General features: G+C 42.1%; 1 protein-coding gene across 1 annotated transcript in view; it reads left to right on the top strand.

The window, feature by feature from the left end:
* Positions 1 to 466: 466 nt before the first annotated feature.
* Positions 467 to 14,497, top strand: part of ANO1 (anoctamin 1, calcium activated chloride channel) — a 46,409-nt gene continuing 32,378 nt past the window's right edge. Inside the window, exons 1-6 of the mRNA XM_009886249.1 lie at positions 467 to 574; positions 4,266 to 4,592; positions 6,844 to 6,942; positions 8,504 to 8,655; positions 9,944 to 9,998; positions 12,761 to 12,812. Of these exons, the coding sequence (XP_009884551.1) occupies positions 467 to 574; positions 4,266 to 4,592; positions 6,844 to 6,942; positions 8,504 to 8,655; positions 9,944 to 9,998; positions 12,761 to 12,812 (793 nt within the window). The remainder of the gene's footprint in view (positions 575 to 4,265; positions 4,593 to 6,843; positions 6,943 to 8,503; positions 8,656 to 9,943; positions 9,999 to 12,760; positions 12,813 to 14,497) is intronic.

The raw sequence follows: 14,497 nt of genomic DNA, 5'->3' as shown, positions 1-14,497 counted from the left end.
ATTGAAGGAGAAAATGCCTACTGAAAAGGGGAAGACACCATGACACCTATGGTCACCAGCTGATTCTCAGAATATTTTTTCTTTTTTCCCCTTTTTCCCTTCTCTTACCAAGAAATGTAACCATTCTATGAGGCCATAGAGTAAACACATCCCGAGACAGCAGTGCAGAAAAGAAGTTAGCTGAGCATTCCTCCTCTGGAGGAGGAGACCCAGGTATGGCTGAAGAGGGCTGCAGGAAAGCTGAGAAGGGAGGCACGGAGAAGGGGTGGGAGCGTGGCACAAGGACTTATTGGCAGAAGGCGGCAGGAACAGGATACGTTTCAGGTTGGGTGGCTCTGGGAGGAGCAAGTGCTGGGATTAAAGTGTCTTGATGAAATTGTTCCTTTTCTTTTCAGACGCAGACAGTGAGTTTCATGGGGTGGATTTTCTGCCAGAAGATCTCAACGAGGCTCCAGAGGAGACAGGAATGAGGGTGAACAAGAAATACTCCTGTCTACCTGCTGAGGAGAAGGGGATCCACATTATCAACATCCGAGCTATTGAGGATATAGGCTATGACCAGCATGAGAGTACAGTGAGTACAGGATTTGCCTGATGTGTCATAACTGGCATACTGCGCTTTACCCCTTAGCTTATTTCTCATTCTTTCCATTCCCAGGATGCTCTGAAATCCTCTCCCTCTTTCAGAAGTGCTGAGGAGGATTGCCACCAGCCACAGTACATGCTAATTTAGCGGGGTTTATTCTTTGATGTGAAGAAGGGAAGCCAGGGATCCTTATTTAACCTGTAGCATAAAAAGGCGTTGGCTATTCTCAGGGCAATAAAGCTCTCAGTCTGGCAACAAAGCTGTGGCAACCTTCAAATCTCTTTGCCCATATAGAGTAGAACAGAAAAAAATATCTAAAATGTAATGCAAAAAACTGTTGTTAACACATGTAACGTTAAACTAATAGTCTGTAGCACACAATAGAGGTTAGAATTCCAGTGTCATTAATTGTGCCTTGGTTAAATTCCTTAACGCCGATTTTAAAGAAAGTTAGTAATATGAATTCCCAACAGGATTAGGAGTTGGTTATGTCATAAACACATAAAAAGGAGCTTATTCAGGTGAAGGAGTTGAGGTGCTGCGGGCTATATAACTGGGGAAACATCTACCAGATAAAGTGATACTTGATTCGTTGTGCTTGTGCTTAATTAGGATGGAGTGTGGAGGAGTAATTCTGTCAGAATGCAAACATCCCTCCTGCTGTGGTAAAACTGACATGTCTTTTCTGTGTCTCGTTTGCAAGCAAAGGGGCACGAGCCTTACATGGTCTAAGTCAACACAACTCCCTCTCTATTTCAGCGTAGCAGCACTGTGAGAAAAGATGTGGCCTATGAGTACCGCATTCTAATGTGGCACTAATCTAACCATTTCTTTCTTTAAAACAGGAGCACGAGGCTTTGTGGAGTCTTTTTGCTGCATCCCTTTCACAGTGGGATGTAGCTATTCTCATATATTAATAAGTTTATTGAGGTTTTAGTGTCCCCAGTGCAGCACCTCCTCCTAAACTGTCAGTGCATCCCTACAAGGGTCAGCTTTTCAGCCGGAAAGTTGAAAGAAATGGGAAGAAGCTCATTCAGTTTCTGAAGTGAGACCTCTCCCCTTCCCAGTGGCAGTGGCTCAAAGAAACAGAGAAACTAGAGATTTTCAGTGCCACTTTTCTCAGCCTCCACCCGAGGCGTGCTCCAGGAGAAGAGGAGCTGTGGCTGGGAGGTACTGATCTCTCCTGAGCTCCCCCAGCAGTGAGAAACACCTGGCACACTCCCTGCTGTCATCTTCAAGAGCCATCTTCGGTCCTGCCCGTTTCCTTTATTTATTAGTCTCCAGAACAGACCAGCTAATGGCTGTCCCTCATAAAGTCAGTCCAATGAGGGTAGGAGGTGGTTGGGGTCTGAGTCTTTTGCCTGTTTTATCTCCCTGCACGTAGCTGAACATCTGTCAGTTCAGCCCAGGTTTTCAGAAATTGATGTTTAATTAATTAATAAGATCAACAATCTTCAAAATTAAATACAGTTAGTTATCCTAAAAGAAATCCCAGTGCTCCTGTATCTTGTTTACAACAACTATTTACTTTGAAGAGGCGTTATATCCTGAAAATCCACATAGTTTCTATTTCTTAATATTTTGCTTCTCTAGGAATTTGCAGAACTGCGTTGCCTGCCACAAGCAGACTGTCAGCTTACTTAAAAAAAAAAAAATGTTGTGAATTCACAGGTGCATGCCATTAATCATGAAGCAATCAGAAAGTAATAGTTATTAATGATTTTCTGTATTGTAGTTATGCTGAAGAACTAAGTAGGAATATCTAGATAGGGCATAAACACGAGCAGCCTGTGCTCTGAGAAATGTGTTATTGTCATGGCTAAATGAGACAGACATGGAGCAGAGGAAAGAAGGAATGGGACAAGCAGTGGACTCCATGCTGGCAGCAAATGCTGTATTATTTTATGATATATTTATATATTTGGAGCAAAGGGTTTAGTTTAAATGGAAAAGAGAGGCAGGATCCTGAACGAAAAGGAGAGAAACAGAGAGCAAGGGCAGGCACGGAGCAAAGCTGCGAGGGACTGAGGAGATGGGGACCTGGAGCCAAGCTGGCCCTGGGCAGACGGGGTCAGGTCAGGCTTTGGAAAGCAACGAAGGTTCAGGCATCCCCACCTCGGCAGACTGCACCGCATCCTGCCTGGCATCTCGGGCTTCTTGCTGTCTGCCGGTCCTCCTTGCTGGGTGTTATTGCCAGGTGCTCTTCTGATTACACTTGTCTAATTACTTCTTCTGTGCACTTCCTCCTCCCTCCAAACCCTGGAAGATGGGGTTTGCTGCTTGAATTTGTTGTCTGCGTAAAAATCTCTCCGAGGAAAAAAGGGAAGAACACACTGTCCCTTAAAAGGACGTTTACTGATTTATGGTTATGGTAGTGGGGACCATCCCTCCCCAAAGCAATACTCAGAGAAGTATGCAAATTTGTGTAACATCAGGTGGATTTCAGTGAAGTTTTGGCTGTATTGGTTGTGACACAGTGCACAGTAAGCTCAGAGGCTGCTCTATTCATCTGAGGTTTAAAAATTGGATTGTCTTAGAAACAACTGTTTGCAAATAACTTACATTCAGTTTTATGTATGAAACAAGCAGAAGGTGTACACATCCCAAATGGGTTTTTTTTGACTGATATGATTTGCAACTGATGTCCAGTTGCTATCATTTGAAGCACAAGTGCTTTTCCTTATGTGGAGACTTTACATTCTTATGTAAAATTAAAGGCCAGAAAATGTCCCTGGTCCCCGAAAAGCCACTCCTGTGAGTAGTATTTTTTGTAAAAACAAATGCAAGTTACTAGTGAATTTTCATATTTATTTTTTTTAATGGTCTGTGCATCTCCAAGAGTAGAATTGTGCGTTATACATGAGGAGTGCTATTGAAAGTAGAAATTAGTAATTGTTAGTACTTTTTTACGTTTCTACAGTTGCCCTGTGCAGTTTTCAGACAAATGCTTGGAAATGGAATTGTGTTTTAAGTCTTAACGTTTCTCGCATCTTGCAACACTTACGCAGCATTAATTCAAGATGGGAGTAAAGCCTTTGCCACCATCAGATTGCAAAGCGACACCGGTTTTATAAGTGAGGAAAAAAAAAAAAGTGATGAACTCAGTAAGCAATGAACCCACCTCCCTGGCCATGGTCCATCTGCATTTTTGGCCGCGCTTCATGACCAGCTGGCTCCCTTCAGTCTGTATCTGAGATGATCTCTTTCTCAGATGATACAAACTTGCAACGATAGATAAGAGAAGTGAGAAATGTTTGCACATGATATTAATCTATTTGTCAGAATTGAAACGCAGATGTCTCGGGTGGAAAAGGACAGATGATCTTAGTGGTGATTAACCCCCAAAGGAGAAAACCAAATCCACCAAGTAGCAGATTTATGAACTAGTGTGCCGGTAATTAGATTAAATCCCAGTTATTTTAGCTATTTATTTCTGGCCAATAAAATCCCAGCTGGCTATCAGTAAAATTGCAAGTGTTAACTCGCAAAATTGTTTTGAGTATGTAGCATGGGGGGGTTCCTCCCGTATGCTTGCTGTGTGAAGATAGGTCATTGTGTGCTCCAGGCAAGAAGGAGTCCTTGACACAAGGATATGGTCTGTCTGGCGTCTGTGTTGGCATGTATATTCATCATTATTCTCCTCTCTCCTTCTTTCCACACCCCTGTTCCCTGCTTCCAGTTATTAAATTCCCTATCCAAAAATCCAGATGCTGACTGCAAATACGGACTCTACTTCAGAGATGGCAAGAGAAAAGTTGACTACATCCTAGTTTATCATTACAAGAAGTCCTCAGCAGGGAGGACACTCACCAGGAGAGTTCATCACAATGATTCAAGTGCCCGAAGCACCAAGCAGGACCAGCCGCTTCCCGGGAAGGGAGTGCAGCTGGAAATGGGGGAAAGTGAACCTCACGTGGATTATCACGAAGATGACAAGAGGTTTCGCAGGGAGGAGTACGAAGGGAACCTCGTGGAGGCTGGTCTGGAACTGGAACGCGATGAGGATGTAAGGAGCCGTTTCAAACGGTTAAAGATAAGGAGGATAACTGGTGGTCGAATCCTGGGAGATGCTGAGCCGTTCCTTTGAACTTGATCGAGGTCACACAAGCTCAACTCTTCCAGAATTTGATTTCAGTTCTGGCAAGCGCTGCCCTTGCCCATTGATTTAATTCGCTTCACAGGAATGGGCCGCGGTGTTGTTAATGCCCCAACAAGGTGAAGTTTCTTACTTTTCTTGGCCAGGACTTGTGGCACATCCACTATTGCAACACAGATTGTTGATGTGTTGCCGTATCTAGAAGCGAGGCTTAGATTGCTCTCAATGCTAATCCCAGTTTGGTGGGTTTGCAGTATGCTGTGGATTGGATCTACTGGTAATTCCAGTTCTGATGAAAAATACCTGATACGGACAGTGACAGTTTTATACCTCAGTATAGGCTTCAAGAGAATTAAATTTGTTCAGGAGGTTCTGGTACATGCTCTAGCTCGGACGCGTGGGTCTGTATTACAGTTTGCTCTTTCCATTCTTAGATGTGAACAGTACAGCTTGTAACACCTTTCACCTGTACCCTGAAAACAGTATATTCTATTAAAAGACCATTAGACTATATAAAAAATGATGTGTGTGAAGTACTGCCAGTGTGTGATTAGTAGAAATAGCCGCAGCCGTATTAATTTCAAAGAAAGCTATTACAATTAACTGATCCAACCAATACGGCTGAAATTCCTGTGAGAGAGGGTAAACATTTATGCTGGTTTTATTTACAGGCTCTAAAAGTTGAGATTAAACATCTAGACCTGTGATCAGAGTGTTAAAAAAATAAATCTGCCATCTGTTACTCACAAATTACAGGCATGTATATAATGGTGTGTGCATACAGATATTGAAAATATACCTTTTGCATGATATAATGCAAGAAAACCTTTCACTTCATGGTCCCCCAGGTGAAAATAAGAATTGCCATCCAACTTGCAAGTTGTTGTAGTAAACTGGAAGCCTGCCTGTGGCGAGTCGTAGGTATTTAAATCCTTTGCAAGATGGGAGGTCCCCACCTATGACATGTAATATGATTTCAAACGATGCAGAAGGGCTCAGGGTTCAAGCCAGGGCACCGTAAAAGAGGAGGAACCCTGTTCTTTCAGTACAAGATATCAAACCAGATCAGGACTGTATAGAGATGAAAGCAAGCCACAGGGATTTACACCAGGTTCCATATCCAGCACAGCAGCGTAGGGGGGAAAACTGGCAATCATTGGGGCTTGAAAAGCATGCCACGAGGTTGGGTTGGAGGCCTTACTAATTGCGAAAAAGAGCAGAGGTTTCTTAAATAGATGATGTTTGCAAAGTCACTTAAACTCTCTCCAGTGAAGTAAATTCAAGGGTGGTGTGGAAGCCATGCCCTATGGGAAGGCCAGCAGTTATTTATGTCCTCCGAGGAACTGATTTCTAGAAAGCCAGTGTGAAATATGGCTGCGTGAAAGCTAGTTGTTATGATAACTGCCTGAGTTTGTAGAGCAACAAGATTAGAAAGATTCATTAAAGTTTCTTTCTCTTCTGTTTGCTGAATGCCTGCTAGTTTGATATCATTTGTCCACTGGCTTTGAAATGATAACTCCCGTGGGAGTCAATAGGGGTGTACATGGGAGTGCCAGAAGCAAACCCCCATCTGCAGCCGCCTAGAACAGAGCTCAGAGAACTGCTGGCATCCAAGCACACCACTAATATTATCCTTAACATTTATCTTTTGTTTGTTTGTTTTGTTGAATTCTTCCTACTAGTTTTCCTAATTAAAATGCGTAGTGTTTTAATATAGATACTCACGGCTGTATCTGAGGCTGCAGTTCTGGTCCTTTGAGCTACTGAGGCAGCAGGGACTTTCTCAGCTCCATTAATTACAACTCACTCAAGAAATCATACCATTTGGCTGGATGCCTGCACTTCACATTTAACTGGCTTAGCCTGTATTTGTGTCCATAGTCATTAGCTTTTATTTCCCAAACAATTTTTATCTGTTTAACCTTCTGGTAATTGTTCTGGAAGACAATAGCAGTTTTGAGTCACATTTTATAGCAGCTCAGCACAGAGAGGTGTTCGGTGATCCTCCTGTTGTTAGAAGCTAGCCGTCTGAGATGAGATTTAGTGTGTTGGTGGTAATAGGCTGTTCCTTAAATAGGTATGAAACACAAAGGGGAAAAATACTTAATTAAAATACTTCATTTCCTCTCATCAGTAACCTTTTCTCTTGCTTTTTTTAAAGACTAAAATCCATGGGGTTGGATTTGTAAAAATACATGCACCGTGGAATGTATTGTGTCGAGAGGCAGAATTTCTTAAGCTCAAGATGCCCACAAAAAAGGTGAGTCCTCATCTTCTTGTTTTTTTCCTCTGGAAGGCATGGTTTAAACATATGCTCCTCTCTGAACACCTTACAAAGGAAGACTTTTCCCACAAGCAATTTTAAAATAGTTAATTAATCTGTACAGAAAATGAGAGTCACAAACTTGCTTGCTTGGGACAGCAGGAAGAAAGAATAACAGGAAGGAGGAATGGAAATCAAGAATTCCTGGCCGCTGCCGCTGCCTGTACACAATGCGAGTGATTTCATACAATGCCTCATCCTCTCAGCGTCTTTTAAAAGAAGAGGTTGCAATTGATGATGAAATTTATGTGTGCGTTTTGGAGGGGTTTTCTTACCCAAAATGTTAGACTGCTAAAAATGAACATCAGAGTAACAATTTGCGTGCAAGTCTGGCTGGGTTTAGTGACTATTCATATACATTGCTAGTCATATTTGCGGGGGTTGGGACTGCACTACCGCAAAATAAATTACCTTTCAGAATACTTGAAATATCATTAAAGAAATGACAGTATATTTTCATCATGAGCTGAATTCTAAATCACCCGTGATAGATATTACCTGTTCAGTGAGCATAGCTTAGAGATGGATTAATATTTAAACACATACTAAGTGCATGTCCCAGACTGCGGAGGGAAGTCTATAATGGAACAAGAGACAGTCTTAAAGCCCAGTATCACTTATTACAACACTAAAACCACATGTTTGGTTTGGATTTCATATTAATTCCCATTATTGCCTCACTTACCACCGATTTTAATCAGAAGCACAATGAGATAAAAAAGTCTGTTGTGATCCTGCGGTTAAGGCTGCTTTGCCACAAAAGAAAAGTTAAGGTGGGCATTTTGTGAGGCTTTTTTTGTGTGTGAAAGAGGCCACCTAAGCCTGTAGGCATTGCCCAGGAGAAGCGATGTGCCTAAGAACACCTTCACACCCCTAAAGCCTTATTTCCAGCATCTTCCTACGGTGGGAACCCCGCCCTGGATCTGCATGTAGTTTTTGCGTCTCAGACAGGAAAGCCTGTAATCCTCTTTTGGGACCTGCTAACACCATTCCTACTTTTAGTGCTACAGAACTGCAATAAACGGTTCAAGATCTTTTTGGTTCCTTTATATGGAAGAGGGCAAGCGCCTGAAACCTGCACAGTATTCCCAGGAAAGCCTCCTGGGAGAGGAGATCACTTCTGTTGTTTTGCACAGGGGCTCTGTAGCTCCTTTGTTTTTTTGTCCCGTTACACCAAGAAAATAGTAAGTGCCAGAGGAGTGGGTGTCTCGGGAGTCGGTGCCAAGAATATCTCCGTTGAACATCCCAGCCTGATTATTTGGAATCACGGGTCGTGTTTTGGCTCAGAGGAAAAGCAATAGGCTTCCTCTGCGTGCCTTGGTTTGACTTTCCCATCCATCTATGTCCTTCTGAATGTTTTCAAGAAGGTAAGCTATACTCCTCCATAGTTTATTGTGATGTATTTATCTAATTGATGGTTTGCTCTTTACAGTTCACTCTCACCTCTGGATAAGCAAAAAGCAATAAAGTCTAACTGTTTTTCTCTTTGCCCACTCAGATGTATCAGATCAATCAGACCCATGGTCTTCTGAAAAAGATTAACTCTGTAATTCAAAAAATAACGGAGCCCATCCAGCCAAAAGTAGCAGAACACAAACCTCAGACAGTGAAGCGCCTCTCCTACCCCTTCTCCAGAGAGAAGCAGCACCTGTAAGTGAACGCTTTCTGTAAACGCTCATGTCAACAGGTTCCAGCCTTTCTGATAGCAGCTAAGGCACAAAAAGGTGAAAGGAAAAATGAATGCCAACACTTTGTTAGTGATTACTGTAAAGAATATTTCCTTTTTTTTTCTTTTTTTTTTTTTTTTCTCTGCTCATTGTTGAGGAATGAGGCTTTGTAGAGCCCCTCTGTGAAATCTCTGTGCTGCTGTTGTGATAGATAATACATATCTATATAACTATGCACATCAACTGTTAGATTGCCAAACAAGATTTATCATGTGGTTTACGATAGTCTCTTTTCCCCGTAAAATAAAATGCTCGGTAAAATTTGTAGCGAGAGGTGTGGGTTGATAAATTTCAGAATAATTTCATTCATCTGGTATGGGCAGCTCACACATGGACTGCCAACCAGGCCTTGTCCTTGGAAGTGCTATGAAGTCAGTGGTGGCTTTGCCATCAATTTCAGATAGGTAAGAATAGCTGTAAACGTGGGTGTAGGAAAAAATCATAAGGTAGGGCCCAGCCAAAGTTTCGGCTGCCCTGGATTGCTGTGCTGCTGCTCTTCCTTGGCCAGCAGCCCAGAGGAGAAGCTTTTGAAGACTCTGTTTATGTATGTGCCAGCTGGAACAAATAACAGTCCCAGGGCAGGATTTCTTCACTGTACATACGGGGTTTTAGCTTTTAATAAAGGGATGTAGAGCACTGATGGAGTTCAGTCTAAGTATGTGACATTTGACATGTTCTTGGACTTGCAGAAAATGTATTTATGTATTTATTGCGTGTAGGATGTTCCTACAGCGACAGAGCCTGGTGGCTCAAAGAAAGCCCAAAAGATGCTCCTTAGCTCAGGTGCGGGTGTGCCTCACGCTGTTTGCAGTGGTGGCTTTTTTCCGTGAGACCACCTGTGTCTTTGCTGAATAAGGGAGGGAAGAGTGGCCTCACAGGGGTTAAGGTATGGACAAAATGTAAAGATGATTAGGAGAAATTCAAGGCCAGCAGTGGTTGGGAATTCAACTTAAAAGAGCCTCAACAGTCTCTTTTTTGCGCAGAAAAGCCTATAAATATATAAAACCAGCGAAACATATCAGCGGCCTCTTTAAAATATGAGAGTTGGGATGGATTTTCTTTTTAACGAGGTTTCTACAAGCTATTCTTTAATGTTAGCTATGAGAGATCCCCAGGAGAAATGAAAATATTGAAGGGGTCAACAAGAGCAGGAAATTACTGGCGCTTTTTTTTTTTTTACCCTAATGGGCTTCCTTCTAATCTTTTAACAGATTTGATTTGTCTGACAGAGATTCCTTCTTTGACAGCAAAACGAGAAGCACTATAGTAAGTACTGTATATAAATAATTTATGGTGGACAGTGCCTTAGTCATGGTGTTAATAGCCCCTTTGCCAGCTTTAGTACAAAGCCCGTTGCAAGTTTGCTTTTCTTAACCAAGTACCAGGGATCACCTGTGACATCAGTTATTGAAATTATAAATAAAGCATTTCCAGCTTTAGTTTGTGATGAATACTCTTTGATGCTAACAGGTTGCTGCCTTTTGGAAAATAATTTGGATCTTCTTTCTAGTTCACAGTTAATGTGGGGCATAGTTTCTTAGGAGACATACCACCAGAAAGGACTAGATTTAGATTCTACCACTGGTTCTGCCACCAGCTACCTGTAACCCCTGTGACTCATTTACCTTTTTGTAACTATACATTGCTCCTTTTATAAAATGCTGGGAGATCTCCCAAGACAAATTCCAGTGAAACAGCCCGGTGTATATGGTTTATAGATATTGGGAACAATTCCCAAGAATGGTCTTAAAAGTGTCGAGGTTTACGGTTTTTATTTAACATTATTTATGATTTTTATTTAACATTAAAATTTACATGAAGCGAATGCAACAAGGACAGAAAATTGCATCTTATTCTGATTGTTTATGCCTCTGCTTGCCCCTGTCACTCTAGCAAGTGTGATGTACACGTACACAGCACTGGGATTGGGCTGAGCCATTCTTGCCTTCGTGTTGGAGGGTCTCTCTACTCCTTCAGTGCTAGCATGGGACTTTTCCTCTTGTAATTAAACTTCGGCGATTCCCGTGCAGAAGTGAAGCCTAATAGAGGAACACGATGTCGCAAACTACATTTGAGTACTTCCTTGTGACTTACAGAAACTTAAAATAGAGTGGGGGAGAAGGTGTAGCCTCCTCTATAGCCGCTGAGGGGGGAATTGGAAGGGCAGCTCCTATGACATCCAGCAGCACTTGCTGCAACACTTTTCAAAGTATAATGTGGATTCTTTGCCCCATTCCACTGCTGCTAATCGGTGCGTTGGAATGTGACTGCGAGCGTGCTTTTATCTTATATTTCACATTAGCCTTTTGGATGCCAAGTGGTTTCAAAAAGAACTTATATCGCAGTTATAGCTGCCTTTTATTGCTACAGTGATAAGGGGTGTGAGATATCTAACTTCTCTTTCCTGCTTTGAAATTCCAGCCTGTGGACCCCATGATGTAGTACCCTGTAGCCTGAAGTGCACTGGTTTGATGTGAGCGCAGGTTATCGGGGTTAGGTGAGTTAGACCAGGGAAGGCAGATGCAGCAGCACAGAAATGGAAAAGAAAAAGACAAACATTGAATTGGCTTATTCGCAACAAAATGTTTAATTTGAGATTGAAAAAGAAACATAGCTTTTGTTTGTATACTTTCTTTTGTATGTCTACATATATAGTAAAAAAACTTGTAAGTACAAGAAACTTAAGGGAGCAAATGAAGAGTTAAAATTCATGACAACGGGCTGTCTGAGAAAGGTAGCAAGACCAAATGGCATCGTAGGACAAGAGCGTGAGCTAAACTAACTGAAAAATGGACTGAAACAAAAGGAGCTTATAGCAGAGGCTGGGAGGAAGAGGAGGGATGGGGGTTTTTAAATCACTCAAGGAACACTGGCCATATAACGATAATGCTGGTAGTATGTTGCTTTGTTTGAAATCCCCATAAATCATCTGGTAATAAAAGACATATTGAATGTTTCCCACCATCATTTTATCCTGCATGCATTTCTCTTTGTATTCTTGTTTCTTAAAGTTCTCTCCTGCCTTTCTCATATGTATTTTTAAACCACAGTGCAAATATTGACCCTTCCGCTTACTGCAAAATGAATAGGAATCTAGTCACTCCCTGTGAATCTTTGATGATAGAAACTAAGCCAAAGAAAAAACCCAACAACATTATATAAACGGAAATTTCTCTGTGACAGCCCTTTAAGTCACTGGAGTTAGAAAACAACAACAGGCAGATGAGCTGCGGGGCTTGCCTCTTATGCCCTCGCTCGCTTCCCTCTGTGAATTGGGCAAGCGCCGGCCAAGTTAGCGCAGGGATTAGCGAGCATCCCCAGGAAATGTCTCCGCGGGTCCCCAGCCAGGCCAGGCGACAGGCAGCAGATGCCTGTGCCCGTGGTTCCCCTCTGAGTGCTTGCCTTGCCTCAGAGCATCGCTGCACGGGATGAAACCTTAACCGCCCGGGCGGCGTGCTGAGATGTGCAAAGGTTATTTGGCAATAAATGCAATAAATCCTAAAATAAAAGACATCTGTTTTGCCCCTGAGGTCGTGCAAGCTCCGAAGTTTTAAGGTCAGCCTACGTTAGTGCAGTTTGTGGTGAACGGCTGCGTGCTGCCTGCACGTTACGGGCCCGAAGCCCTGCTGAAGTCCTTGGGTTGAAGCCAGCTTGCGCCATCGGAGGTGAGGGAAGAGCTGGCCCAGCACACTGTCTGGTCTCAGAAGAGGACTTCTGATCTTTGATCGATGTCTAACATGAGCAAAAATAACGTTTCTGTTGTGCGCATGGTTAAATGTAACCCTTTTTCCCCCTGATCAATTATTTTGGTACCTGGCTATTTAGTTAAGCCCTTCTCTCTTGTATGCGTAACTCGGCGTGGAAATCTTTAAGCCCTGCTCTCCTGAATACCATGACTTTTATTAAAGAATGATGACTTCATCGACATCTTGGTTTTGCCAATATTTGAGCTGTACACAAAAAAGATTGTGCTTTTCACTGGCAGTATCTGAAGTAACCCTTTCCTTCCTTTTATTTTACTCCTCTAGGTTTATGAAATATTGAAAAGAACGACATGTACCAAAGCAAAATATAGCATGGGTAAGGAACTTTATTTAGCTTTAAGATCGATATCGTTTTCAGGTATTGAAAATAATTGCAAGTTGTTGGCTACAGCATTTAGGTTTTTCCCCTGCTCTCTAATTTGATGTATGTGGATATAATTGTTTTATGTGGAACTTTAATTTAATTAATGTAGCTGTTTGGAATTTTTTCAAATGTGAATTTATAGACTCGACTCTAAATTAAATGGTAAGTGAGCATGTAGTCCCTGCAGATGTTAGTTAGGTCCTTTGCAGCAGGACTGGACGTGATATAAACCAGTGGGTAGTACATGCCCTGCGTTGGTTCAGTTTTACACTCACTGGAGTGGATGAGGGTATTACCATGAATTCCAATAACTGCAGTGAAAGTCTATGGCTTGGCCCATTCCTTTTAAGTAGTAACTTCACATTTTTATGGTGGGATGGCTTTTCAATGACTTGAGCGAAATGATCTTAACTGATGACTGCCCGAAACACTGTCCTAAGTGGAACTGAGATTAACCCGGTGGAATGGCCAAGGACTACAGCACACACTGAAAGCTGGCCCCTCTCTTAGCCCTCAAAACAGTTGTTGCAAATCACTGGGTGTGAAGTTTGTACTGCCATGGACAGTAGTTTTAGGATTTCAGCCTTAGGGCTTGTGCTCTAGGAACTGAATTCATAATACAGGTAAACACGAATTGCGAATCAGGTCACCTTAAAGATTTGTTGGCAGCTTTTCCTGTTCAGCTGTTACATACTGTATTTTATACGTATCGTGATATGTAACTATATACTTGATTGTGGGACCAAAGTTAACAAATAGTTAATGGTAAACCAAATTATATATGGCAGAAGGCTAAATTCCCTCATATCCAAGCTTCTTAACAGATAACCAATAGAAACAAATCTGTGTGAGAAAAGTGCATGAACATGGGAGAAAATGTTTGATAATTGTTGGAATCTGTTATAGCATTTGTTTGCCTACAAGCAGTTACATAAAACAATGGGAACTTGAATTACAGGTAGTTCTGTTCAATATTGACCCATCAGCTGCTTAGAAATACATCAAGTAATAGAAGAATAATTATGCCAGCAATGATTTCCATGCTTTGACTTTGCTGTTGAAGTAACAACATACAATGTACAATTGTTGAGTCCTTATATACACTAAATTTTGGTGCTCAGCCAGTATTAACAGAAGCACTGTTTCCCTGTAGCATGGGAAATCCAAATTAATCTTGACTTTCAGGACCCTTTTCGAGTCTGGCGCTGGATCATTTTCATTGGAAATTACGTATTTGCACTCTTGAAAGTGGAAGGTCATACAGCTCAGTTTGAATTCTTGCCTCGGAGTTTATTACTCACTTGATTTTATTTTTTTTTTCTTTCCCTTTTTTTTTTTTTTGGGGGGGGGGGGGGGAGGCAGTCCAGAAACGGGAAACGCATAAGAGATTAGTTGAATAGGGCAGAAGCTAAAGGAAAGCGTTAGGATTCCTGGATCCTTCTTCTACCTGAGCCTGGCAAGGTCACACAGTATACCTAACAACAATGTCATTAGGCCAGCCTGTCCGTGGGTATGCTCAGCGTAACTCAATCGGGTCCTTTGTGTTCCAGCGCTGGAATGCTGGGTTACAACCCAGCAAAGGTTGCAAACAGATTTAAGCAAACACAGATAATGCTGCAACATTTCTGCCCAGCAGG

The sequence above is a fragment of the Charadrius vociferus genome, unplaced genomic scaffold (genome assembly GCF_000708025.1).
Source record: "Charadrius vociferus isolate BGI_N301 unplaced genomic scaffold, ASM70802v2 scaffold115, whole genome shotgun sequence".
NCBI classification, from domain to species: Eukaryota; Metazoa; Chordata; class Aves; order Charadriiformes; family Charadriidae; genus Charadrius; species Charadrius vociferus.
Note: the sequence above shows the minus strand (reverse complement) of the source record. Positions and strands in the feature narration are given on the sequence as shown.